Here is a 26,862-nt window from a genome sequence, read left to right as displayed (position 1 = left end):
AGAGAAACTTCTAAAGTATTGCATTGTTGTTTCTCTGATCTAGAACAACAAGAATGTGTCTGCTGCTGTTACTGACCTCCACATCCTAATGGAATCGGGGCCGTATTCAGAATTAAGCAAGTTTGTGTCCAGGTAATGCAGAGTTTTTTTGTTTAAGAAAAGTTGTTGCATGAGACACTCAGTGCTGAAGCAATACAGCATTCTGATGAAAGCTACTTGCGATTTCTTTGGGAGGTAAGGTACTGTTAGCCCAACCTTCATGCTTCCTATCACCAGTGCATATCCCTGTGGAGACAAGATGGAACAGACATTGTTCATAAGGTCTGAAGGGGCTTAAAGGAATTCATGTCAAGCAGGAACATGTTTGGGGTTGTAATATGCTTTAGATGTTTGGAATTGTTTGGTTCAGAGAAATAGGTAACAAGATAAACTCAGATACTGCGTTTTCATTCATGTAATCGTGAGCTTATCAGCTTTTGGTTCGTGGGATGATATTTGAGGTTGCTCTGACGTGGGTGCAGGGCCTCGCTCTCGGCCTTGTTGAGCTCCATGAGATTTGCATGGGCCCACCTTTCAAGCCTGTTGAGGTTTTCTGAATGATATTCTTTCCCTCTGAAGCATTTAGCTTTAAACTTGCTGAGGGTACACTCGATCCCAGTCTATGTTATAATTAAATTATTAATTATTACTGGATAGCTAACTTAATCTTGTCCTTTAATGTGTTACTTTTTAGACTTGAGAATGGGGAGGGAAGGCAAGTGTTTGGGAAAGAAGAAAGGTCTGTAAGTTACCTCAGGCTTAATTAGTTCATAGGCACAGCTGAGTGTTTTGTTTATAAGATTTGAATTGCCATTCAAATCTACTACAGCTAGTGGTAGGAAGAGAAATAGTGGTGCATTTCTCTCTAGAAGCAGGATTTAGAAAAGGAAATTACTGTGGTTTTTCATGTGCATTTTTTGACAGCATAGTTGTCGTGGGGTTTGATGGTTATATCAGAAACTAATGTATTGAAATAGCTTCAGACTTCATTTCATCCTGGCTCGATCCTTTGGCTCCAGTTTGGCCTCTTTTTTTTCACTATTCTCCTCCTTTTCTACGTTGCACAAGTATTCATAGTAAATACAAGTTTTTATGAGCAGCATGGGTTAGGGCAATGCTATCAGTAAAGCAAACAGTTCTGCTGTCTCTTCAGCTTCCATTTGCACGTATCATCTGTTCTTCTCATGTGTGTACATTAATTAAGCTGGAAGGTAAATGATGCCAGTGTACTCAAGTGGTTGAAAGAGAAATTAATGGTAATGTGTAAATATAGCTCTTATACATTACATTTATTACTCATTTGAGGCAGGAAATACATTGTCAGAGTGGAGTTCATATTGGCAGTGTGTGTTTATAGACAGCAGTGCATCATTAGACTGGCTTAATCTGATGATGTGATGTTCCCTTAAGGTTTGTTTTCTCAATCCCCTTTCTAGGTTCTTACCAATTCCCAATCTCTTCTTTTCATGCCTAGTTTCAGACTTCATTTTCCCTAATAGCTCTTCTATTCTTCAGTGTCCAGTTAATCTGAGAATTTTGATTCCTATGTCTTCCCTTCCTCTCCCTCCAGTTCTTGTCCACCTGAATCTGGTATTGTTCTTCTCAGTCTCCCTATCACTTTTCTCATTTTTCCTTCACTCCCATGGCCCAGCCTTGCCAAGTGCCTTTTCTCAGGTGGCCTGAATTTTTCCTCTCAGCCATTCTAACTTCTTTTGGTTCCATTTTTCATAATGCATGATCTTTAATAGCACTGGAGTTAGAAACTTGGCAGTCAGTTCTAATTCCCAAGCCCATCCTGCTTTGGAAGAAAACAAGAATAATAAAGCGCTTGAGCAACATGTTTTTAAAAGGAGAACTCAAGTTTATTTTCAACAAGGTACTGTTGGAATCTGATAGTTGTTTAAGGAAGAGGTACACCTTTTAAAATATGCTGTAACAGTGAAACATCTGTACAGGTAACATCACAATGCTTCTACTTTTGAGTTTTGCTCAAGTCCCCTTGCACAAGTTATAACCCAGGTTAAACTTTATTGTAGCACTGAGGACTACAATATCCAAGGAAAATCCTCCTCCCCATTTCTTCTTTTTATTACTTAACTAATCTAACAGGTGAGGGCAGACAAACGATTGCATGGACTACTTAGGAGGAGTTTATAGGCAGTTGGAAAACTGCTGATATGTTTTAGTAATTAATAGAATTGAACAGTAATAGTGAAGGGTTTGTGCAAGGTCTGCATTACGTCAAACACTGCATGGACTTGCTATCTTGGAAGTGAGGTGAAGCATAAATTATTCCTGCAGCTGTAAGAGTAATTCCTTGGTTTTATATCCCAGTGCAAGAAGTCCTGTGTACTGAACACTGAAATAGTGCTGCAACTTTAGAACTTCTTAGATGCTTTTGTGCTTTGTTGATGTTATACTGTAAAAGGAGACGGTGCTTGGGCAAAGGGCGTGTGATTCTAACCTGGTGCATAGTTAACACTGGGCTTAAAAATGCTGTTTGCTGTTTTTGGATAGCTTCTCTCTTACGTGATGTTGGCTTTGGAGATTGATGTTTTCTGTTTGTAACTAACTTTTTTTTTTTTTTTAGTGACAGTTTGTATTGCTTAGTTTGTTCCAAAAAGAGGCTTAAGCTTTAACTTCTTACCACCTTGTTGTCTGTAGGTTGCTCCTGTTTCCATAGAGTCTACAATAGATATAAAGAGCACAACAGCACTATTTGATAGAGCAAATTCCTAGCTACAGAACACAGTTTTTCAGTACAGTCTCCACCATTAGCTCTGCACTGCCTTCAGCACTACTGAACAAGAGCCTGCATGCCACGGTTGTCAAAATCTGCACAGCAGAGGTGACCCACTGTCACCACTGCTGAAACACAGTACCCACTGGGCTCACATCTTCTGTTTGGTCTCTATAAATGTCCAGCAAGCACTGATAAATGCCAGTGGATGCAGTTTTTTTCTGCACAGAAGAGCTCAATGGCACACGTTTGTTCCATGTGCACTTCTGTGTCAGATCCCGTTTTCTCAGGCTGCCCCTCTGCTGCCGTCTCTCGTATGGCAACAACGTGTCACGGAATGATGGAGGGGAAGTTTGAGCTCTGCTGCCCTTCTGCCAGCAAAATCACGTAGGAGGCATTACTTTCAGAGCAGTCCTCATTCTGGAAGTGTTCTCAGCGTGTTGAGATTTGTGGGAACTGACTTCAGCATTAAGAATTAAGCTAATTCTGGCTAATTGGGGATTTACCTATTCTACACCCAATATTGTCCTTTTTTTTTTTTTTTTTTTTTTTTTTTTTGTGATGCTATCAATGCTATCAGAACGTTCATTGAAACACAGCTCACATGTAGCTTTTTTTGGCTCTCTGTTTGATCCAAAGAACTTCAATGTCAATCTGTTTTCTTGCTGTGTGTTTTTTTAACTGCCATTCAGCAGTGTTGTTCAGGGATGAAGCTGGGTGGTACAAGGATGGCACACTGACCTCTTTCACTCAACAGAAGGCAGTAAGTGGAGAGGTCCCTGCTGCCCACTGAGCTTCGAACTCCGGAGCAGGAATTAGAAGTCCTTACTTTCTTTCGACACTGTAATTTCCTTTTGGTACCTTAACCATTTTGTGTGCCTCTTAAAATCTTTGATGCAACTGTTTCTCTGATCTTGTTACGAATATCTGTATTTCTCTACTTGATGATCTGGTCTTAAGAACTTTCAGCTACCATGTTGCCTAAAAAAACAAATAATATCATGTAGAAACAATGTCACAAGGCTTGCAACGTGCTTTTAAGCTGCATTAAATTGGTTACTCATGGAAGTGATCACTTTTAAAAACAAACTTCAAGTATGTAAATTGTTACAAACGTTTGTATTCCTCCCTTCCAGGTAGGTGGGCTTAAAATGTGTGTTGCTGTCTGTGTAGAATCACATTTGCTGGATAGTGAGATTTGGGCAGTTGTTGCAGTCTTGAATTTTACTATACTGTGTGCAGACTTTGTGTAAATGATTGAGTTGTGGTTAAAAATAAAAATCCCGTCCAGGACACAGAGATAGTTATTGTAAATGTGTGTGTCTACTTTCTTCCAGGGATTCAATTTAGCCTGTGCTGCCAGCATGGCTTTTTGTTTTTTTTTTTGTCTTGGCCTGGTTTTGCTGGCAGTTGTGACTACTTGGGTAATTTCCTTTAATGATGTTGTTCTTTCCAGGCTAGGATAAAACTTGTTTGGCTTTTCTTTTACATTTTCGGAATCTGAATGAATGTCCCATTTTTTATTTTTTTTTTCCAGTTTGTGTAATGCATTGCAGTTCCTATACATTAAGTAAAGCTGGACCTCAGGCAAAGTTCTCCCTTGAACTGCTGAAGTGAGTCAGTAATAAGCTTGCAGCCATTCTGCTGAAGGAGTCAAGTTTGGCTCTCACCTGTTCTGAACATCCAAAAAATAGCTTATCTCTAACAGGAAAGTCATTAATGTTTTTGAAGTATTAGAAGTCTGGATTTCTGCAAGGTCTTTGCTATGTTCCTACATTACATCCTTTTCTCTATATTAGGAAGAGAGGGGTTTGAAGGTGAGCTATTTGGTGGATGAGGAGTCAGCTGGATGGCTGTGGCTAGAGTTGCTGCCAGTGGCTCTGTCCAGGTGGATGCTGGTGATGAGTAGTATCCTCCAGGGTCAGCATGGAGACTGCTGCTCTTCTATACCCTTATCAACAACCATGGGGTCAAGTGTACTCTCAGCAAGTCTGCAGGTGACACCGAGTTGAGTGGTGCAACTGATACAGCAGAAGGAACAGATGCCATCCAGAAGGACCTGAATGAGCTTGGGAAGTAGGCCCACAGGAACCTTATGAGGTTCAACAAGGGCAAGGTGTTGCACTTGGGTTGGGGCAGTCCCTGAACTGGGAGAAGAACTTGAGGTTTCTAGGGATGTGAGCCAGTAGTGTGCAGCTCAGAAGGCCAGCATTAACCTGGGCTGCATCAAGAGAGGAATGGCAACAGGGTGAGGGAGGGGAGCATCCCACTCTGCTCTGCCCTTGTGGGGCTCCATCTGGGGTACTGTGCTCAGTCTTGGGCACATCACAAGAGAGACATGGAGCCCAGAGGAGACCACAAAACTGCTCAGAGGGCTGGAGCACCTATCTCACAAAGACAGGCTGAGGGAGCTGGACTTCTTCAGCCTGAAGAAGAGACCCCAGGGAGACCTCACTGCAGCCTCCCAGTATTTGAAGGGAGCTCATAAACAGGAGGGAAAGTGGCTTTTTAGGTGGTCTGATAGTGACAAGGGAAGCAGTTTAAACTAGACCAAACATCTCCTTCCTCTTCCTTTTCCCATAGCAGCTCTCCATCTATTTTCTCTAGTCTGTCTTTTGTATTATGCTCTGTGAAGTGGGTGAATTGTATTTCTTCTTCTGATTGAAGCATATATATATAATATATATATAGCTTCTCAGATTTAATGGTTGCTTTTGTTGTGTTGCACGCAGTAAAGAGGGTGAATAAAGTCTGTTTATGTTCCTAGTTAGATGATCTCTCTAATTCTCTGATGGCATCCACCTTAAGTGTTCACATCTCTCAATGCAATTGGTTCTGTTTGTTTCAAGGCTAACTTTTGCATGTTACTGATTTCCTTTGCCTGCCTTCGTGGACCATTTCAGAGGGAATGTAATGGTGTCTTACTAAAAGTGTTGCCATTCAAACTAACATAGTTCTGCTGGAGGACACAGCAGTTCAGTGTATAACAAAAGTAACTTCAGTGCTGGTTCTTGAAGTAGAAAAGCTGCTTCTGTTTGTTAACTGCGGTCAGCAGAAATGGAAAAAGCTCACAGTGAGTGTGAAATCATTGGACTTGGATATTTACAGTTGACATTATTCAGTAACTCTGAAAACAGCCAAGCCAAATGATAGGAATTTTTCCTTTATTGTCTCACATTATGTCTTTTGTTTTGAAAACTCCTCAGGTTTGCCTTGTTTGATTGCTGCTGTGACTGCTGCTGACCCCTCCCTTTTCAGTGGTGTTATAGGTGGAAATTAATATTTCCTGTAGCATATTGCTGTTGAAATATTTCCTTGCCAAAATAGCATTTACGTTTCAGTCTTGTGATGTAAACTGTAAGCACAACAGAGTTCTTTCTGGTTCTATGCAAGCTGAGGGAAGGTGTCTTTGTAGAACACTAGAGAATTATGTAATGCAAGTGTAGGATTGTTCAAATGAATGAAACTGTACTGTATCCAGATGTAGATGAGCTGTTAAATCACATGAGTCTAAAGCTGTGGAGATACTGAGGAGAGACCTGCAAGGATCAGCTCAGCTCCATCCTGGGATATTTATTAGCTTCTGCACAGGGTGGCCTGGCACTAATATCCCCACAGCCCATTTCTCAGTTGTGGATTCATCTGCATCACCTTTTTCCCCTCCAGCCTTACTGTACTGATTACTGAGAACATCACCATTTTTCTTAAAGAAAGATGGATGAAGATGTAACTGTATTTAAAAGGTTATGTTTTTTTAGATCACATTTGCCAGGCATTGTCTAATGAGAAGACTTTCTTGCTTTCTGTGGTTTCAAGGTTACTCTTGAAAAGATTGGATGGCACACAGGCAGAGATGGAGAATAAATTTCGCTCCAAGATTGGGCTGGGTGGGACAGAAGTCAGAGAATTCAGTGCCTCGAAATGTAATTGGTTTGTTTTACCAGTTTTGCAGATCACTGTTTTACTGTGTGGCACTTGGAAATTTATTCAAGACAAAGAATATTAATGAAGATGCCTAAAGTCAAATTAAAACTTAACAGGAGAATTGTTTTGCCAATTTATCACGTTTTACAAATAGGCCTAATTCTGTTGCTGCTTTCCTTTTGGAGAAGCTTGAAATGCTTGGCTTTTTTTTTTTTTTTTCCTTCTACAAAATACTGCACTTTTACACTAAAGAAGCTGATCTTAGGCTATAGAATTGATACTACTTGTGCTGTTTGGGATAAAAAGTATATTTTTCTTTTGCAGCATTGAAGAACATGGAAATCTTCTGATGTTTTTCAGGAGCTTTTCATCTTATGCCGAGTGGTGCAAACATCGTAGGTGCACCTTCTTACATTTCAAGGTACTGTCTGTCAAACCTCTCTATGTGAATACTCTGATTCTTAAGTGGTTGATTAAAAGAGAGCAATGCAGGTGAACTTTGTGTTCTTCAGACTGGTCTGGAAATCTTAATTTTGTGCATTCAGGAGAAGAGGATGTTAGCTCAAGATGTTTGTGTTCGAGAGGCAATGACCTGGCTTGGTATTCATGTTGTTTTTACCCTGCTATTGTTGGGTTTCCTATACATGGAGGAAAAGAAGTATATCAGTGCCTTTTCTGTGCAGGAGCAAGGCAGCTGTTTATTACTATTAAATTTCATTTTGAAGATCAGCAACAACAGGGGGAAAAAAAAAAGGCAAAAGGAAAAAGTAAAATTAACGCTTGTGGTCTTTGGCACTGAAGCGTCAGCTCTAAAGGACTGCATCTGTCTCTCTTGAAAGTGAGACAGCATGTGTTTGGGCTACAGCACTTCCAGTTCTGAAATGTTTGACTTGAACAGGAGATAAACCATTCCTCCCTCTGAACTGGAAAATAGTGTTCAAATTTTGTTTTAAGTTACCATTATTTGGCATGTTTATTTTGTCTTTGGACTGGTTTTAAGATAAGAAACTCTCCCACAACATAAAAAAAACAAATACTGCAGTCTTGCAAACGCTGAGCATTTTATATGATGAATGGTTGATATTATGTGAGGGTAATTAGTTGCTAAATTGTTCTTTAGCTCAATTTTATTTAGCTCAAGCGTTTAGTGTAATTAATCTCAGCATAATCATTGCTTTTCAACTGTATTATGAAGTGCGAACTGCTTGCATTCCTACTTCTTTTTGTTTTGACTCTTGTAGGCTCTTCTAGCACTGTGCTGGGCGAGTATTTTTCTTCCATCTGGTTGCTTCATTCTGATAATGGTTTAAAAAATGTTTCCCAACTTTACCAATCCTTCAATTAGCCTCATGGTAGCAGTCACTGTTGTTCCAGGCAGAGCAGTTTAGTGAACAGTTGAAACTATTTTTCATTTTAAAAAATGGGAAGACATGAGACAGGAGATAGGAAATGTGGAGGTGGTTTTGAAGCTGTCCTGTGTATCTTAAGGGAACAGTTTTAGAAGTTAGTTGAGCTGAGTGTAAACCAGCAGTGATGTTGTCATGGCTTTACGGCTTTTCTTTGGTATTCTGCATCATCATACTGATGGAAACCATGAATCCATGACAGATATTTCATACACAATGCATCTTTGTGATGGCGTTTTCATTGAAGTCAGTGCATGCTACAGGTTTGTGTCAATAGAGCATCATTTTAAAGTTACTTCTTTTGGCAAAGGTACTGTTGAGAAAAATATCAGCATGGGAGAATATTTATGCAATCCCACTATAGGCTCATGAAGAGATTATTTTTTTAGGCCTTCTTATTTCTGCCAGCATTCTTAATTCTTTTATCGAGAAAAGACGACTTTCTGGGATCAGAAAATTCAGAAATGGATGCATGATTAAATCCAACCTTAGTAGCCCTTGTAACTTTGTATCCTATATCAAGTGCTGTGGAAGTGGCTAAGAGTAGGTTTTAACATTTGGATCATAGAAGTGAATAGTTGTAATGAGCATGTGTGTACTTAAAGTAATAATGGCCATTTCAGACAGATGATAACTGCATATTTCAAAGAAAGCTGCTGATCAGAAATGGCAGTTTTGTAGTGAATTTTAGCACTTAACAAAATTAATCATCCAATGGCTAGCTGTAAATAAGCAGAAAAGCAAATTTGGCAGCAGGCTTTTCTTGTGTGCAGGAGAAGTTTAAGTAGATGTGAGTAGAGCAGTGCTGTGTTAGAAACATTCTGTGCTCTGCATCATATATTCCGTAACGTTGTGCTTTAGCAGTTGTGCATTTTTACTGGCACAAACTGGGATATCACCTGTATGCTTCATACACAGACTCAGGAGCTCTGCATAATGCTGCTGCCTTCTGCTGGCAGTCCTCTCTTTCTGTGGGGGAAAAATCCAAGATAGGGCTTTAAATGGCTTTTGGAGAGATGAGTGAAACTACCCACAAATCTTTGGTTATGGGTTCTTCTGTGTGATGGTCACCTGGTGTTATTGGGATTGTAGAACTTGCTGCGCTCCAGCAATAAATGTTCATTTGCAAAATGGATTTACAGCTATGGAGAATTTTCTGGTCTACAGACACCTTTGTCTGCTTTGAAACTGCACCTGAAATAAGTGGGATTGTTGAAGAACAGATGAAGGAAGCTGCTATTGATTAACAAGAAGGAAGTTCAAGTTTATTGAAAATACAGAATAGAAATGGGGGGGGGGGAATAGAATGGTGTACATTCAGCTTAATGCTAATCAAGATCAGAAAAACAGAAGGGGTAAAACATACTGAAGCTCTTTCACTTGATGTTTTAATGAGTTAACTTGCTGTGAATGAGGAAAGGAAATTAAAACTCATGAGTATTTATTGGCTGCATGGGGCTCACAGAATATACCAGTTGTCTGTGTTTTGCTTGCAGAATATTAAAAGCATTAAATTACTGTTGATATTTAGTACTTTTTCAAAAATATATACAACAACTTCCTATGAAATTTGTGATGTGGTAGTGGTTAGATCTTAGTGTGTTTGCATGCGTGTGTACATAACAGAAACATGTATACATTTGTGTGCATGATGTTTTCATAGGGAACCTGAAACACTTGGGGTGTTTATTGATCCCATTAATACTGGAGAGGGCTTTGTGTAATAGCAATGATTACATATGAGAATCAGATCTGAGACCACTGTTTATGTAATGTTATCATACTTCTAACTATGTTTTCTGTATTTTATTTAGCAAATAGAGATGAAACAACTTGTGGCTTTCATTTCTTTCCTGATATAAATTTGGATTGGATTTGGAACGTATTTTGATATGCTCTGCAGTAGTTTATCTTTCCCTAAGTGCCTGGAGACATAAAAGTTTCAAGATTCACATGGAAAAAATGAACAACAAGCACCATAGGACTTGGTTTTGTTCTCAGATACATTAAAACAATGGAATTTCTTTCTGGTTATATTAAAACATTTAAATGGAAGAGATGAGGACTGCTTTGTCCTTCTTGACTGGTCCAGGGTGAAAATATTTTGTCTTGACTTTCATAATTGCATCCTCTTTCAAGAAAGATGCACCCACTGTTGGTGCTTGACAGTCACCTGGATCTCAGCACTCTTAGTGGCAGAGCATCAGTATGTTCAGAATTCAGCTCAAATTTAGTACTAATTGTCTAGAGCACAAGCACTAACAAATCAGGTTTAGCTAAATAGACATAATTAATACAAATATCTTATAAAATCAATACTGATTGTGGTGGTAGTGATACGTTATCATGCATTTGTGCTTAACTATTTCTACAAATCAGAAATCTACACTAGCTTCAAGGTTAGTATGATGTTGGCTTAGTAATGGTAATTAGCACTTTTTTGGCATTTGTCAGTTAAAAGCATTTAAGCTTGTGGCTGGTATTTGAGGAGATAATAATACCTGTTTACCTCATTTGAGGATAACACTTCAGAATAGTGTTATGTTAGAATTTTAATTTTAAAGATATAATGTTATGCTTCTGTACATTGCGAAAATATTGGGTGCAAGGGTATTTGTTTCTTTGATCTGACTTCTAGTTGAAAATCTGCTCATTTACAGGTAAGAGCATTAATCCAATTTCTTGTTACCTTTATTGTCACATTTCCTGTCAAGACAAAGCAGTGGAAGAAGGCTCAGTCAATGTCACATCTTCATAAAAAGGAAAAAACAAGTGCTTGAGTCATAGCCTGCTGTATGCTGATGGTTGTATTAAAATGGGAAAGCTGAAGTGGCAAGAATGACTCCTATGAGCACAGCTGAACGAAGTGTCTATATATTATATATTTAAATCAAAAATATAACGTGTAGAAAACATTTATATGTAACATATACAGTTGAATGTGTTTATACAGATACATTCAATTGTAATATATAATGGCATTTGGATTATTTTGAAAGGAAAATATTAAAAGAAGATTTGATGCATACTTGAAATGTTCCATTCGCTTTGTTGCTTGGTACACTAAGCCTGAAAAAATTCTTCACCTTTTCTATAAGTTTTTAAGGAAACTTCAGTGAAGTTGAACTTGAAGACATTCTGTCTCTTGACATAATTATCTTTCACATGTGATTTTTTTTCCATGCAATTTTGGAGTTTTAACCGAAATAGTTTAAGTCCAGGCCCAAACAAATTTGACTGGAGTAAAAATTTAGCTTACTCAAGAAATGTTTTGGCTTATCAAAGTAAAATATCTTGATTTTTTTTTTTCTGGGAACTGGTGAAGAATGTGAAGCAGCAGTTGCAGGATTTTAGCTGCGTGTAACGAGTAACTGCTGAATTGCAAGTTGGAAATATATGTATGTGCACTTATGTACTTTTACACTTTGATTACCAAAGGATTCTGAAGTTTGGGTGGCATTGCAACTCCTAAATAGAATGGCTGCTTTGCAATAATTGTCAGAGGAGACCCTCATTTCAACAGGGAAAATTGCTTTAGCATGGAGAAGATATAAACATGTAAACAGTAATAAGAATGATCTTTTGTTACCATGATTGAGTTTTGGCACGTGTAAGTAGTAGCTAGTAGTATGTTCCTACAGGCAGTGTTCTCAAGCAGGAGAAAGCATTGACATGCTTTGCCAGGAGGATTGGATTTCCTTCCATCCTTATCTCATCCATACGTGTGCGGATGTACCGTGTGTTATTAGACTTGCAGAAAGTGTCGTCATTGATTGTAGTGATGTTGTTGTGCTGCAAAGCAAAACAAAGGGGAGGGGTATGTAAAATAAATGAATGCGTTCACACACATACAAGTTGAGAATTGTCAAGCTTTAACTTCCTTCTTACTCAATTTATTGACGCTGGGATTGGTTTGTGTTACGGATTGGTAAGAATCAAGTCTTTCAAACCAATCAATAAACGGTTTGAGGTTGTTACTGATGTTTGGAATTTGTTGTTGACCAAAGATTATTACTGTTTTGGTTTTTGTTATTTATTTCTTGAATTTGGTGTGCCAGAATTTATGAGAAATTCCTGCATGGTAGTTGGGCACTAACTTCTGACAGCAAGGGTAACGTAATTCTATGTAACTGTATGGAATTGTTTGAAGGGCTTTTTCCTCCTGTATGTTAATAAAACAGACAGGTTGAATGCTGCTCAGTTGTGACCATACAGAGCAGAAGTAAGCTGTTTGGAGGAGCACTAGGCAGCGATAGCACAACCACAGCGCCAAATGCTTTGGAAGGAAGAAGAGGGAGACTCGGTCTTTCTGTAATGTAATGTTAAGCAAAGATACTTCAAAAGTACCTGAAGGTGCAGAATGCGCAGGCTTTCTGGTAGGTTAAGGGGAACGGATTCCAGTGCATTATGTCCTAAGTAGAGGTAGGCCAGATTTGTCAGTTTCTAGTGGAACAAAAGAGAGGATCAGTGCTGGTATTACTTACTCTCATATCTGTTATTAGACATCTGCATTTTTTCTGATCACAGATAAAGCTATAAAGGGATCTGACAGGAAACATTCTTCTGTTGTGTGCGTTGAATTCTGTTTCATCAAGAAACTCATAGAGCAGGCCTTTATGTTCTGCAAACTTCTGTGTCACTGTACTGGTTATAAAACTTGGCTCCACTCTGAAGATGTCATTGTTAGCATTTCTGTGATCCACAGACCTATACTTGAAACATCTGTTTTGAATCTACCATCTCTCTGTGTGTGAGAAAAGAAGTAGGTAAAATTGTATCTTAAGTTCTTTAGATGAACTTCATGAGAGGGCAAGTGTACCATGAGCCACTATTCCAGAGTGCCTTCACAACAAAGCCTGAAATGCTGCTTCTTGCACGTCTATTTCTTGGATTGCAGAAATACAGAATAAATCAATATATTGGTCGTTATGGTTATTCATTTTATCTAGCTTGCTTGCCTAGACTTACCTTGAAAGCATTGTTTTTGATTCCTCTGCTTTTGATTCTGTTTTGGTTCGCATTAAACGTTGTCAGTTTGGGAGGTAGAACTGGAAGTTTCACAAGTCGGTTTTCAGCAAGAGAAAGTTCTTCCAATAACAAGAGCTTTGAAAAGGCTCCATCTTCTATTTCTTCTATCATGTTCCCACTGAAATCAATTCTCCTCAAAGTAGCTTAACACAAAAGAATTGAAAATGTAAATACTGAATATAGAATTGCATGATGTGAAAAATCCATGGTTTAATGCAGGATGCTACAACCACTGCCATTGTAACATCTAGTAGTACTTAAATTTGCAGATCACAAACTAAGAGCTTTGTTTATATATATAAATTTGAGGAAATAAGTGCATTATATATTTGTGTGAAACTTTCTGTTTGGATCGAGGCAATGTGCCTTTATATACTGGTAGGATTTGCCATGACAGAGGTGAAGTAGGTGGGCAGGATCTCCAGAGCATTTGAAAGAAATAGACATGATTGTTGAAGACTGGCTGGCATACAATTCAATTTCATTTTTAGCTATTTGCTTTTGATGGTTTGGAAGTATTAAGATGGATATGTGGGGCAAAACGGGTTTCCGCATTGCCTTCAGAGCTCCTTTGCTGATACAAGCATTGAATTTTTAAATAAGTAATGTACATGATGTGAACTAACAAAATATAAGGAATATATATTATTTTGGTACTTCTGGCAGAGTGAGAAAGGACACCAGGAGGTAAACAAATGAAAATCTGAATGTTACTTACTAATGTCAGCAAAATCTGAGACAGCTATCCTCTTGATTTTATTAAATCGTGCATAAAGGTACGCGGTTTCCTTGGGCAGTGGGGGAACAGCTTCAATATCGATTTCCTCGCAGTACACCGAGCCGCTTAAACACACGCAGAGCAGGCAGGTAGGCAGATCTGAAAGGGAAGTATTTTGTGAGTGAGCAATTAAAAGTTAATCAGCCGACATCAGCTTCATTCAAATCAATTCTTTTTGGTATCTTCTAAGATTTTTCTCTCCATTAAAAGTTTTATTGTCCTACTAGCAGCATTTAAAACTTCTGAAAATCTTTTTTGTGTTCTATTTTCATGCCATGTATATACTCTGTTTTTATCTGAACTTGTCTCGAAATACTGTTAAGGTTAATTTTATTTCATTTTGTAATTGATTTAGAGTGGTTTGAATTTGACTGCAACTCTGTGCAGGAGGAACATCTGAAAGGGCCCCCAGTTGATGTTGTAATCGAACTGGAGCATTTTTGGCAGGGTTTACCCACAGGATTTACCATTTTTGGATGTGGTACCTTATTTGTCATGTATTAGTGTAAGAAATAATTAAAAAGAAATGTTTGTGAGTCAATGGTGCCACTGTTTAAAAAGCAGTTGTTTCTGTGCTTATCTGACGAGGAGCTCTGGGCTTCTCCCAGGTCTGTTCTCCTTTTGATGGTGCTGTTGACAGATGCCATTTGACAATAATTAATTGCCCTTCATTAAAACTTCAGTGAACATCGGCACTTCAGTGGTCTTGCTGCATCATCTGTGATTTTTGGAAATTTAGATCACAGACCCAGAATGTCTCCTAGGCTGGTAAAGAACATTCTTGGTGTTCTTGTACTTCATCTGTTTCTATTCCCAAATTCATTTGTATCCCAATTCATTTCTGAATGTTTTACATTTCAGCGGGGGAAAAAAAAAAACGAAACAGCCAGACTGGAAACCACGTAAATATTGGCCTCCTTGGTCATCAGATGTGAACTCTGAGAGCATCAGGTTCTTCAAATTAATCTGTTTAAACATGTTATGATACGGTTAAACTGTGGACCTTATTGGGACCTTTTTGTTTGTCTTGGTTCTCGTATGCCAAGCTTATTGAACCTGGGTGCACCTATACAGCAAATGCAACTGTAATCCTGCAGAGATTCTTCCAGCTGTGTTTTGTATATTCAGAGTTTACCTGGAGATACTTTAGTATTTCTAATTTTTTTCATATTTAATCTGCTCCATTAGAGGCTAAAGTTTAGAAGGCTTTCCCCAAGAGACATGAAAACATCATTTCTATATCCCTGGTCATCCTTAGTATGTTTAGTGTTGGTATTTAAAACAGGTTCCTTAGGAGGCCTCGCACAGAGCAATACCCACTTCTCCATTGCTCACTTACTTGTATCCTTTGTGGGTCTGGCACTCAGTTGGCTGTCATCTCCTTGCAGTCTCAGGCCAGTGTCAAGAGAAACATTTGTTCCATCCTTTGTGAAAGAGCAAAAGTTATTTTAAAAAGCAATAAACAGTATTCCAGGGATCTTCAGTAGCGTATCTCTTAACATGGGCTTCCTACCTCATACCATCTTGTGACATCTAATTTTTAAATTATTCTTATACACTGGGTGACTGATGTGATGTGTTATCCCTCTTGTATGTGAGCTCTTCATTTTGGAAGGCGAGAAGGGAAAATGAACTGCTACTCTTCTTTGGATAAGACCAATAGCCATAAAGAAAAATGAGTGGAAAATACAGACCGTGTGTTGATGATGAAAGAAACATGTAAGCTCTGAATGTCTCCAAAAACCTTCTCTTCAGAAGGCAGGTTTTGTAGAAAACACGAAATTTTGAGAGAGTTAGATTGAGAAGTTAGATTGAGTTAAAAAATATATCCTTACATTTCCTTGCCTTCGAAGTTATTTGAAATCACCAGTAAAGATATTAATTATCTTTTAAATTGCTTGAAAACTTGGCTTAGAAATCTGTTCCTTTCATGTATTGGCTGAAATTCAGCTATACCAATTCATTAAACTTCCCTGAAGGCTGTATTAAAACCTGGGCTGCTAACAAACACAGCCTTGGGTGATGTTGAAAGTGGTAGATTTTAACTGAATACAATAGATAGAAATTTTAGAGAATTACCTATTATTTTGTGAGTTAGCATATACATACAGTGGATCATACCATTGCATATTTTGGTGTTTGGAGGGAGGTGTTGGATTGATTGCAGCAACTGTGTTTGGCTGGCATCATTTATTGTCTTTTTTGGTGGGAGATAAGTTTTAGAACAGGATGAAGGTGCAGTGTGGTCTGCTTGGCTATTGAGAACGTGCAGAGAGAAAAGCATCAACAGATGTGGAGAACACTTTTCTTTAAGTGTGCTTAATGAACAGAATCCTGGCCTGAGTACTGCGATCAATGAAGAGATTCTGTGTGCACCAGTTGCTCACAGGAACCAATTTACTTAATTAACTCCCTCATTGAGGCATCAATGGAGCCTCTAGGAGCACACCTCCTAGAGCAGCGGGAGAACGCTGTCAGTTTACTTTGGGTGCCAACTTTGGTCTCATTTACTGGTGGTTTTTTTTGTTTTGTTTTTGTTTCTGTATTTTGGAATGTAAAAGCATTGAGCTGAAGAAACAGGTATCTTGGCCAGCCTCTGCTGTTGTGACTCTTGGCATGTGAACTGACCATCACTTGGCTTGTCCTGTCTCTATCCAGGCTGTAGCTCTTTCTTGTGGGTTGTTTTTGAGATCTTTGGGAGAGGCTGATCTGTTACTGCTGGACTTCTCTACACGAATTAGAATGCTGGTAACAATTCAGTGTTGTTGCATGGAACTTCTGTGTAGAGAGAGAGACTTCAAGTGTGTGGTGTAGAGAAGCTGCTGTGGTGTAAGCTGGAAAGATAGAAGAATCAAACAAGCAGCAAGTCTTACAGGTTTCTGAAAAAAGTTTAGTTTACATAGCTCTGTTGATTAGGCATACGAAATCATGATCCTGATGGGTGTCGAGGCCAGTAAAGACTTATGGCTCACAAGGGAGACTTTTAATATGCTTGTATGAAGAATGTTTGCTGATGTAGCATATCTGTACCAGGAGTATGTTTCTAAAATGTGTTCCTGCTTGAGCTGTGATCCAAGAATGAATATGCAAGTTCTTTGCAGAGCACAGTGCACAACTCATTGCTGAAAGGAATATCACAAAAAAAAAACCAAGCCCAAACAATAAAACCTGATTACTTGCTGAATAATGTGAGATGCGCAGGCAATGTATTCCCACTCACCCTCTGTAAATAGAGGTAGCCAATATATTGGAAGAATTGCTTGGACAGCTAAAAAAAAGCAGTAAGCATGGAATATTGGTGCAGAAGTTTGTTTGGATGATACCTGCAGGACATTTATTACTTGCATTTATAGAGATTAGTACACTGAAGGAATGTTGGTGTATTTTCATACTTAAATTCTACCTGTCACTTGCACCTTACTCCACAGACATGAATTCCCCACATAAAATCAGACTATTATGTGACATCTACACACTCAAAATGTCTTTGGAACTTCTGCAAAGTAATTGATTCTTCGTGGTAACAAACAGTTAGAAAGTTGAGTGTTTATACTCAGTGAAATGAATTAGTCCATACATGTGACGGTGTCTGGCTTCAAATAAAGCACTGTAGTTGATCATTACCACAAATATAGGTAGATGGATTTCTAATCTGAGAATCGGGGTATATTTTTTTAGTGTAAACTTTAAAAATTGATTCAATACACAATAAGGAGTTAACTTGGTCATGCAAGATTAAGATTTTCAGATTGGGCAAGTTGGAGGAAATTATTGGCACGCATTTCAGTTACAGCTGAAATGTTCTGGAATCTGGGATTTGTATTTTAATAGAATAGAACGCTTGCCTGCATATCCAGTGACTGAAGTTGGGGACACTGGAATTTGTAGAGATCTATTTGTTGCACATATGGAACTAATTTATTATTTTGCAATGAAAGCACGTCACTGGAGAACTGACCTGGTGGAAATAGTGACCGACTGCATTCCTGGAATTATCACGAGCAGAACTGTTGGCCTTCAGTAGACCTCTAGGTTATGGTGCTGCCAGCACAGACACTGCTTAGTCTATGGCAAATTGCAGGCATTATTTCCTTGTAGGTATCCTCCTACTGTGAGTAGTGGTGTACTCTTAATAGAATGACGTTAGTAGAGAAAGCTATTTGGTGCTTTGCTCATTAAAGTTACAGTACATAGCAATTTAAAAAGTCTTACTCATTGACTGGGTGGTCACTTCTTTGTTGAGTCACTTTAAATGCTCTTGTTCAGAAGTTAGTGAGGCGTGTTGCTCCATCGCTCTGGCATGTGTCAGGTGTAAGAATGCCTAGTTTGTTTCTGATATAAATACTTAGCTGCTGTTTTTAGCCTGGCATGGAAAGATGTGATCTAAGTGGAAGTGGAAAAATATTTTAAAAATAGAGAGAGAAATGATTTCTCTTATAGATGTGCTGGGACTTACTGCTTATATCACTTATCTTCTGCTCTCCCCTTTTATTTCGTTATCAGACTAGTTTATTGGAAGGAGGTGGGGTTTTGTACTGTGCCTTTCAGCTGGGGCTGTTGCACTTGATTTAACTCGTTTTTGTATCTCCTGTTTAAGCGTTTAAATCAACAGGCTCCTATATAGAGCAGCGGCAAAACGGTTCCGAGTTGTCCGTTTGGCCATATGGGGGTGCTGGTGAGTGCCGCAGGGCGTTTTGATTGCTATGTTGCAGAGTCTCGAAGTGTTAACACCGGTAGGTGACGCCCACGGTGCTGGGCATTCTGTATGTAGTACCTCAGAATTGCAAAAAGAAAACAAACAAAAAGCCCTGGGAAAAAAAAAAAAGGTGAAAAACACAACAGCTTGAGTCGAAAGAAAAGCTGTGGTTTATAGTGACAGGTTGCTTATGGTAAGATTACAGTTTCAAGTATTTCTTTGATAGTAAAAAAAAAAAAATCAACTGAATGAAATTACCCTCCTTAATCTGAATTCAAACTTACTTTGTTAATACAGCACTACCCAAACTGCCCAGCTAATGTGCTGGTATACCTTCTGAAACTCCTGAAACAGCAGGCACGTAGCTGCAGCAGAGTGAAAAGCAATGCTGTACTTGTAGTTGCAAAAACGTGTCTTTTTGGGGTTACTCAGACCATAACAAGAGGTAGTTTTGTGCTTTTAATTTGAGTGGCTTTCTTATTTCTGGAACTATTCTGTGTTTTGCCGTTATTTAAACGCTTCTCAATAAAACTTGTATACATACATGTAACTTCCAATTCATTTCTATCACGTAACATCCAATTCATTTCTATCATGTAATATCCAATTCATTTCTATCATGCTTAGCAGTTAAAATATGAAAGTGATTATATAAATGAAATACCTTTATTATATCCTTGGACAGCATTTCATAATCCTGTTGGATCAGGCTTCCCATGGCAATGTCTGTCTCATAGTCATTAAACTTGGAGGAATCTTGCTGTATTGTTGGTGCTGGCTTCACCAGAGGTACAAATGCCACCAGGAAAAAAGCAGCCTGCAAAGTCTTCATTTTCTCACAGAGCAATGTGCTTGGCTTGCACTGAGCTGATGGAGGTCTGCTCGTGTGTTGACTGTGGAGAATACTTTCTTTGTGACTGCAAATGAAAATGCAATCCGTCAAAACAATATTTAAAGCCTAGAGAAGCAGTTGGCAGAGGTTTCTAACGCATAAGGAACATGGAACAACTTTTAACTCTTGGTATTCTTTAATTAGACTGAAGGATTAATAAAAGGTGCTATTAATGTGAAATGAAACTAGGAAATAATAAACAGCCTTTTCCAACTAGTAAAGAAAATATTACGTGTGCCTATTTGCCAGAGTGCTATTTCTGCCAGTAGCAAGAGGATTTTACAAAGCATTTTATAAAACACTTGGCATATATATATTTTATCAAATAAAAATGATTTTTCCCTGTTGTCAAAATATGTTGCTATGAGCACTTGAGCTTGAAAATCATTCTCTCATTGCCTTTATCTTCACGTTTCAAAGCAAACAGCAGAAGATAATCCTCCCCCCCAGTAATATTTTACAGGTTGTACACAATTGGGGCTGGGATGGAGGCTACAAGCACAGCTGAGAAGCATTTTAAATACATACACAGTATTTCTTAAAATTGATCTTCACACAGCATTTTGTTCTGCTTGCTGTAGGGATGTGCTTTATTTAAGCTTTAGGTGAAGGTACTTTCAGAAAAAAGTCCACCTACCGTTTTAGCAGATTCCAAGTTCTTCTGTGGCTGTGTGCTAAAACCAGAAGTTCTTATGCGTGAGTTAAACCAAAGTAGACTGGTGAAAGAGTAAAGTTATGAATTACATCCAGGTTGCTGCAATGAATAAGTTTTCCAAGATTGACAGTCTTAAAAGTGCTTTCCATGGGGTAAAAAAGGCTTTGCCAGCATTCTGTCCCCAGGGTGAGAGGTAATATCCTGGAGCAGGGGGCTGTACTTAGCTTTAACATTTACAAATGTTATCCAGTCTAGTTCATCCTGCTTGGCAAAGTGGCAGTTTTCTGCTGTCTGGTGATTTACCCTTTCTAATTGCTAGGGCTCTTTCTTTGAATCGAGTATTAATTGTGCAGGCTAGAGGTCTGTAACAAGGCATGTGTTATCCATTTTGTTTAATAGTTTAGCTGAGAAACAAAGCAGCTGCTTGCTGACTGAGACAGAGGTAGAGCCAAAGCATACATACACTGCATTAGTCACATTTCTATGAGTGGTTAAATGTTTCACTACAACTTGTTTGTGTTTACAGAAGTTTCACCTATGCAAGAAATAAAAACTTTTCAGTCTGAAGAATTCTGGAAACCAAAAATAGTTTTTAGAATTTGGTGGGTGGGGCTTAAGTGTGATTTTTTTTTTTCAGCCAAGTAATTCTCATCTCAATGCTTTATTGGATGAGTTGTTCCACAATTTCTTTAGAAGTTGGGTTTTGTAATACATGTTTTATGTTCTATTTCAGTTATAAGTTACTTAGCAAATATTGCCCAGGTGTAGAATTTTCATATGAACTGAAAGCTTCAGTTTTCTGGATTTCCAGTGTGTTTCTTCCTCCCCCATCCTTTTTCTTATTATGCACTTTTGGCAATCACTATAAATGGGAGCCAGATGAACACTTGAAAGTTTACAGTCGAATTTTTTTTATCTTTATAAAGTATGTGGCAATAAAACCTGTTGAGAATATATTCGGATCAATTTTTCTCTCTCATCTTTGTGGGCTTTTTAATAAGATAGCGCTGACAACCAGAATAATGTTGGAGATAAGCAGTGGACATATTTAGATTTTTGTGCAAGTCCTATCTTGTTTAGAAACCAGATGTTGGTGTAAATGCAAGCAGTGTTTGTTACAGTTAGGACTTGCAATTTTCTCTAGGATAATGGTTTTGCTGTAAGTGTATAACTAAAATATAAAGGGAAGAATCTCAGTAATGGTGGAAATTGGATTCCGAATCATACTGGCTGCTGCTGAGATGGAACAAAAAATTGTTTTTAGTGTTTTGTGGTGAAGATATTAACATGTTTTCCACAGCAGAATTGCAGGAACTTTCAGTTGAGAGGACACTGACAGAAAGGGTGGACTTCCTACAGAAAGGGCAAAAAGATTTGCAGCTTGTCAACGTCCTCTTAACGTCTGTCGTGACCACATGCGCTTTTTGGGAGCAATGATGGCACGTCTGCTTTGTAGCTGATCTCCTTCAGCAAGGAGCACTGGAACAGGCTGCCCAGGGAGGTGGTGGAGTCTCCTTCTCTGCAGATGTTCAAGACCTGCCTGGATGCCTACCTGTGCGACCTGCTGTAGGGAACCTGCTTTGGCAGGGGGTTGGACTCCATGATCTCTGGAGGTCCCTTCCAACCCCTACAATTCTGTGATTCTTTCCAGCCACCTGCTGCCTTTCCTCGCCCTGCTGAACATCCACATTAAGACTTCGTCTGACTGTGTAGTTTTACCATCACTTAAAACAGGTAGTGCCAAATAAAGTGGTAGTCTAATCCCATGATTTGTTTGTCATCCCTTGTACCAGGAGAAATGTGCTGTCAGCAAGTAAGTAATTTCAGATAAATAGAAGGTTTTTTCATCTGAATTTATGTAACAAATGTTCAGCACAAAGAAGGGGATGGCTCAGATGGAGACAAACAAGGAAGAACTTTACTGCTTCTTCCAGAAACAGACTTCTTGCTCAGAATGACTTGAAATGCCCAAATCATCTGAAATAAAGATTGTGGCTCGTATGCACTGGCAATAGGGAAGCTAGTAGGAAGTGTTCACCATGGCAAGCAGAGAATGCTCTTTAAACAATTTTAGCACTTAAATGTTACACACAGGTATCCCAGTATTCAGTTACTAAGATTTATATGCTTAAAGTGTAATTTCATTTCTGAAGAGCTAAACAAGCTCTGTTTTAAAAAAAATAAAAAAAAAATTGAACTTCAGTGTTTCAAGAGGGCCTTGAGAAAGTGTTTAAGATGCACTTTCTGGTTTGCCAGGTGTACCTTATTTATCCCTTTTTCCTTCTTTTTACCTCTTGTATCTCATTTTCACAGACTGTCCTAGGAGGTATCTCATGGGGAAATCAGGTAAAGAGACATTGGGTGAGTTTGGGTGGGAGGCACTGGAAAGTTACGGGAGAGGAAGGAGAAAGTTAAGGTAGCCACTCCAAACCATAGGCATTTCTGATTATATTTTCTTCACCGTCTGGAAAGAAATCTAGTATTTAGGAGAGTTTAGTGTCAAAAGCTGGTAAAGTGAAAAACAAAGCTGAAAATAACCCAGAGGAACTGAAATAGATATTTGTTTTGCAGGCAGAAAGGAGGATGGGTTTTGTGGATTCTTTGAACTGGCTGATTTTCAGCTCAATCTATTTATCTTGTGCTTGGAATGTCATCGTATCTTAAGACCTGTTCAGAGCTCCAGGCTGTCTTGTTTACTTCTGCTCTTGCCTTTCCCTGAAGGCAGATAAAAAATAAATTAAACTTCCCTTAAAAAAAACAAAATATTAAAGGGCATACTGCAAAATGAGCAGTTCTCATCCAATGTATGTTGGCAGGGAGAATGATGCCAGTTGCAATGGTAGGGCAGTTCCCTCCATTTTCTGTGGGTTTAAGCAAAAGTTTAGTATTTTTCATTTAATCCTTAGTAGCTTAGTACAGAAACATTACAAGAAAGCTTTGCTATCCTGCTTCATTGAGATGAAAGTGAGGACTGGTTGCTGGTAATTCTCTGTGAGGCAGAGAATTGTCTTGTTGCTGGTAAACCTCCACAAGGACTGAGCTAAGCAGAGCTGGGCTTCCAGAGGAGAAAGTCTTTGTTCCTTTGAGGCTTCTGGTTATGAATGATTTCTCCAGGTTGCCTCAGCAGGGCCTAGCACTGTCTGTGTAGATAGCAGACTGTGATGGGAGGCAGAGGGGGGGAGAGGGAAAAATGAAGATGGAAACAGGAAAGGGACCTTGTCTCTCAGAGGTGCATGGGTTAATAGAGGGGGCTGTAGGAAGAGTATCGTAGAGTTGATGTCAAGATATTCCTTATGAAATGAAGCAAAACTGAATGTATGTTTAAGCACTCCAATTAACTCTGTGTTTAAGAGAAGATGCGTTTTTACAGCTGCTTAAAGACCTTTGCCTTCATCATGTGTCATGGTCTCTAAAGGACAATGTTGGCAAGTTCTATAACTTTCAAATTTTTATTGGTTTTAAATGTGCTTAGAAGAATGAATTATGGTTTATTGCTTAGCTTTCTTATGAGCACTGGAAATCACACAATGTAAGGAGTGTACAATTAATTGTAAGGCAATGCAAACCAGCGTAAGCATGGGCATTACATTCATTCTGGGAACAAAAAGCCAGAGTATCCAAAAAGGGGGAAGTAACCTCCTGATTTCTTCTTGAGCCACTCACAAAAATCAGATTCAAGTTGATACTATGTAAGAATTGTTGTACACAACGTGTTAAGCAAAGTATGTTCCAATTCAGCATCCTTGGGGGTGGGGGAGGTTTTGGGAATGGTATTGGATCTAAGATAAACAGCCAGCTTATCTAAAAAGAAGGCTTACAATACTTGAGATCCAGAATGACTGAAGAACTGGAGATAAGGTATTTATGCATTTTGCTGTTCTTATGAAAAGTTACGACTGTTTCCAAGGCTCAGTTATTTAGAATAAGCTAAGGTCATGGTTGGAGCAACCAGCTGCAGAACAGACAGCTGGAAAATGACCTAGTGATTGTATGAGCATCCTTCCATATGTTTCTGATTTACAATCAGAATTTTTTAAAGCTGAAGACATTGCATTTATTCTTTGCACTTCTGGAAAAGAAAGAGACTCCTTGTATCGGTTACTGAGTTCTAAATGAATAAAGTACATCTTAAAAAAAAGAAAATGCACAATTGTAATTTGGAATTGAATAATTACAAACACAAATGATAAGTGGAGTAATGTTACGGTCTGCTATTCACTCAGCACCCTGTTCTGAAGATAAGTTCTCTTGAACTTTTACATACTTACCATCACTTAAATCCCAAATTAAAAGCCAGCCTGCTTCAATTTGTTAAAATGGCTTGGAATTACTAACCAAACGGAGATGACTTTTTAATAACAGTATCGCTGCTTTAGAGCCATTGCTATACATCTATGGAGACACGACATGAGGCTCCAAGGCTCGCCGGCCTTATAAGCACTTCAGTTTGATATTCCTGTCGTGTGCTCCTTACATTATTCATAGCATCTCCTTTATGCACTGTACTTATGGTTAGTCATCGTATTTGTCTGTTTTGTGCTCTTGTGCATTTTAATAGAGGAAGGTTAGTTGTTTTTTTTTTCCTGTTAATATTAAATTTATGACATGAATTACAAGATAAAGTGATTTGATTTTCTTTTAAAGGGTCTAGATAATTGTTAGTAATGTAAATTTGGGATAAAACTTAGAGCATCATATGATAATTCTGTGTATTTGTCAATTTTTATGACTTTATTGGTTATGCATTGATTGGTTAATTGTGAAAAGTTTATACACCTGTAATATGAAAATGATTATGAAATCCTTAACATTTCTTTTGGTACATAATATTTTTGTTTAAAAAATAGTGTATCTTTTATTTCATATAGGAAATTCCTATGTTTATTGCTTGCAGTGATCAAGTTGGGAAGCAGAAGGAAATTGGTTCATGCTATAGGAGTGGAAATGGAATATGTTATAAGAAGTCAAAGAAGAAAGCTTGAAATGTAAACCATCTGTTGTCCCTAAAGGGAGTTTCTGTCCTAATCCATCTAATTTATTATCATAATACTGAAGTAAATATCTCAAAAAGTAATCTTCATCAGTATTAAAGCCCAACAATCAAGAACAGAAAAAGGAAAAATAAGTTCCTGCTGTTCTGAGACGAAGGAAAGGAACGTGGGGTTGAAACTATTGTTACTTTATTTTTGCTTTTTTCGTTATACCTGTATCATACAGTACAGACAGTGGAAAAATCAGTTTGTCAGTCATGTAGTTCTGAGAGCTTTGGTTTTGTAGTCAAAAGCTTAGCTGTAACTGAATGTTTTCCAGAAATCCAAGAGATTTTCTCTATAGGCTTACATAGGTATCAGAATCTTAAACAGGTTTTTTTATAGGTATTTATAGGTACTTAGCACTAGCAGTGCTCTAATAAAGCCTTGCTAATTACCGTGGATTGTGAATGGTACTGAGCTTAGATTACAAGAAAGTTCCACCCTTGTTTACGTAGATATGACTTGGAAAACACAGTTCTTCTGAATAGTTAGGCCAAAGTTGAAAGCAGAAATGGAGTTCCATGTTTACCAGTTACTGTGTTTTCTGGTTGTGTTTCTGCTGGTATTTTCATTAGGATCAGGAGCACTTCTTTGAAGTGAATCTCCTGGTAAGGCCAAGTCACTGTATTTTGATTCGTATCTCTTAGAACTACTTGAACTTGGTTCTTTTGGATGTGACAATCCAGAAGATGTGAGTACTTGGGGATGTACCTGATGGCTTGTACTGCTAATGGATTTAATTAGTTGCTAGTGCTAGTTGGAATAAACATCCTTTCTGTCAAAAACTGGAGGTGGGTTTCGTGGCCTCATTACAAGTATTTTGTGTGCAAATCCACTCCTAGTGCTTCACCTTAATTGCTCATGTGGATGCAGTACTAGAGGCCAGATCAGGCTCTGTTTCTGTATTTGCTGTATTTCTGTAAACAAACCATCGGACTTTTTGATACTTATTTAATTCTTAATTTAAGAATCTGTTTTTTTTTTTTTTTAAAGGCCCATGTAATATCCAGAAAATAAATAACAGAGCAAGCACTCAGGTAGCTCAAGGGAGCAGAACTCTACAGTGCTCTTAATGTCTATGTGAGCAGCAGAATGGTGTCCAGCACAGGAGCCGCTGTTGATGTGGTGCCGTCTGTTGTTACTTTCAAGTCTTGCTCCTGAGCAATGGGAGTCAGACCATGAATTTTTAGTTTTCACATGGAACCAGTGGTATCTTTTCCACGGATATCACTTTACATTTAATAACGTTGAATTTGCTTGCTTTCTTAGCATCCTGGAAGCTGGTAATTCTTCACTAGTTCTTAGCATTTTGTCGTCATCTCACTGATCAGTCCAGTTTGTTTATTTTTTTGCAAGTATATTAAATAGAGTAAACCTAGGCACAGGCCTTTTGCTGAACTCCTACCCATGGACTCCCTCCATAATGAGAACTGACTATTCTTAAGCTGTCTCTTTTATTTGCTTTAATCTGTGCTATTACCTCTTAGTCTGTGGCAGCTAATTATTAAAAGTTTGACTTTAATGCAACTTCAAAAAAATAAAGCTAAGCAGACAGTTTCTGATCTTATATGTGTGTGTGTATATACACACTACTATAACTGAATAGTGTTCTTTTTAAGGCTGAAGAAGCCTTCAAAAAAGTGTCTTAATTTTGATTGTGCATTCTTCACT

At 38.3% G+C, this 26,862-nt stretch overlaps 2 protein-coding genes across 5 annotated transcripts in view; one reads left to right on the top strand and one right to left on the bottom strand.

The window, feature by feature from the left end:
• LOC125698994 (centromere protein P) overlaps positions 1–26,862 on the top strand; it is a 119,986-nt gene that overhangs the window by 6,081 nt on the left and 87,043 nt on the right. For all 3 annotated transcript variants that reach the window (XM_048958025.1, XM_048958027.1, XM_048958026.1), the window contains exons 5-6: positions 44–132; positions 7,028–7,124. In XM_048958025.1, coding sequence (XP_048813982.1) covers positions 44–132; positions 7,028–7,124 — 186 coding nt within the window. The remainder of the gene's footprint in view (positions 1–43; positions 133–7,027; positions 7,125–26,862) is intronic.
• On the bottom strand, positions 9,349–20,619 carry OGN (osteoglycin). 2 transcript variants are annotated; one of them, XM_048958023.1, is made up of 8 exons: positions 20,141–20,619; positions 19,276–19,528; positions 15,255–15,339; positions 13,856–14,014; positions 13,078–13,280; positions 12,457–12,552; positions 11,699–11,901; positions 9,349–10,815 (listed from the first exon to the last, which is right to left on the bottom strand). In XM_048958023.1, exons 2-7 carry the CDS (start codon positions 19,441–19,443, stop codon positions 11,731–11,733), a joined length of 882 nt encoding a protein of 293 aa, XP_048813980.1. In that variant the 5' UTR covers positions 19,444–19,528; positions 20,141–20,619; the 3' UTR covers positions 9,349–10,815; positions 11,699–11,730. The 2 variants fall into 2 exon arrangements, with proteins under 2 accessions (XP_048813980.1, XP_048813979.1); XM_048958022.1 differs by having other exon boundaries at positions 9,349–11,901; positions 20,141–20,616.

This window comes from Lagopus muta, chromosome 11, assembly GCF_023343835.1.
Source record: "Lagopus muta isolate bLagMut1 chromosome 11, bLagMut1 primary, whole genome shotgun sequence".
Classification (NCBI taxonomy): Eukaryota; Metazoa; Chordata; class Aves; order Galliformes; family Phasianidae; genus Lagopus; species Lagopus muta.
This window is presented reverse-complemented; position numbering and strand designations above follow the sequence as displayed.

Excerpts from the sequence above, each read along its gene's own strand:
- OGN (XM_048958023.1), bottom strand. The coding sequence starts at position 19,443 with ATGAAGACTTTGCAGGCTGCTTTTTTCCTGGTGGCATTTGTACCTCTG. Across the intron at positions 14,015-15,254 it reads CAGACCCACAAAGGATACAA|ATCTGCCTACCTGCCTGCTC; the intron begins GTAAGTGAGCAA and ends CTTCCCTTTCAG. Across the intron at positions 13,281-13,855 it reads CTCAGATTTTGCTGACATTA|CTACTTTGAGGAGAATTGAT; the intron begins GTAAGTAACATT and ends TTTTGTGTTAAG.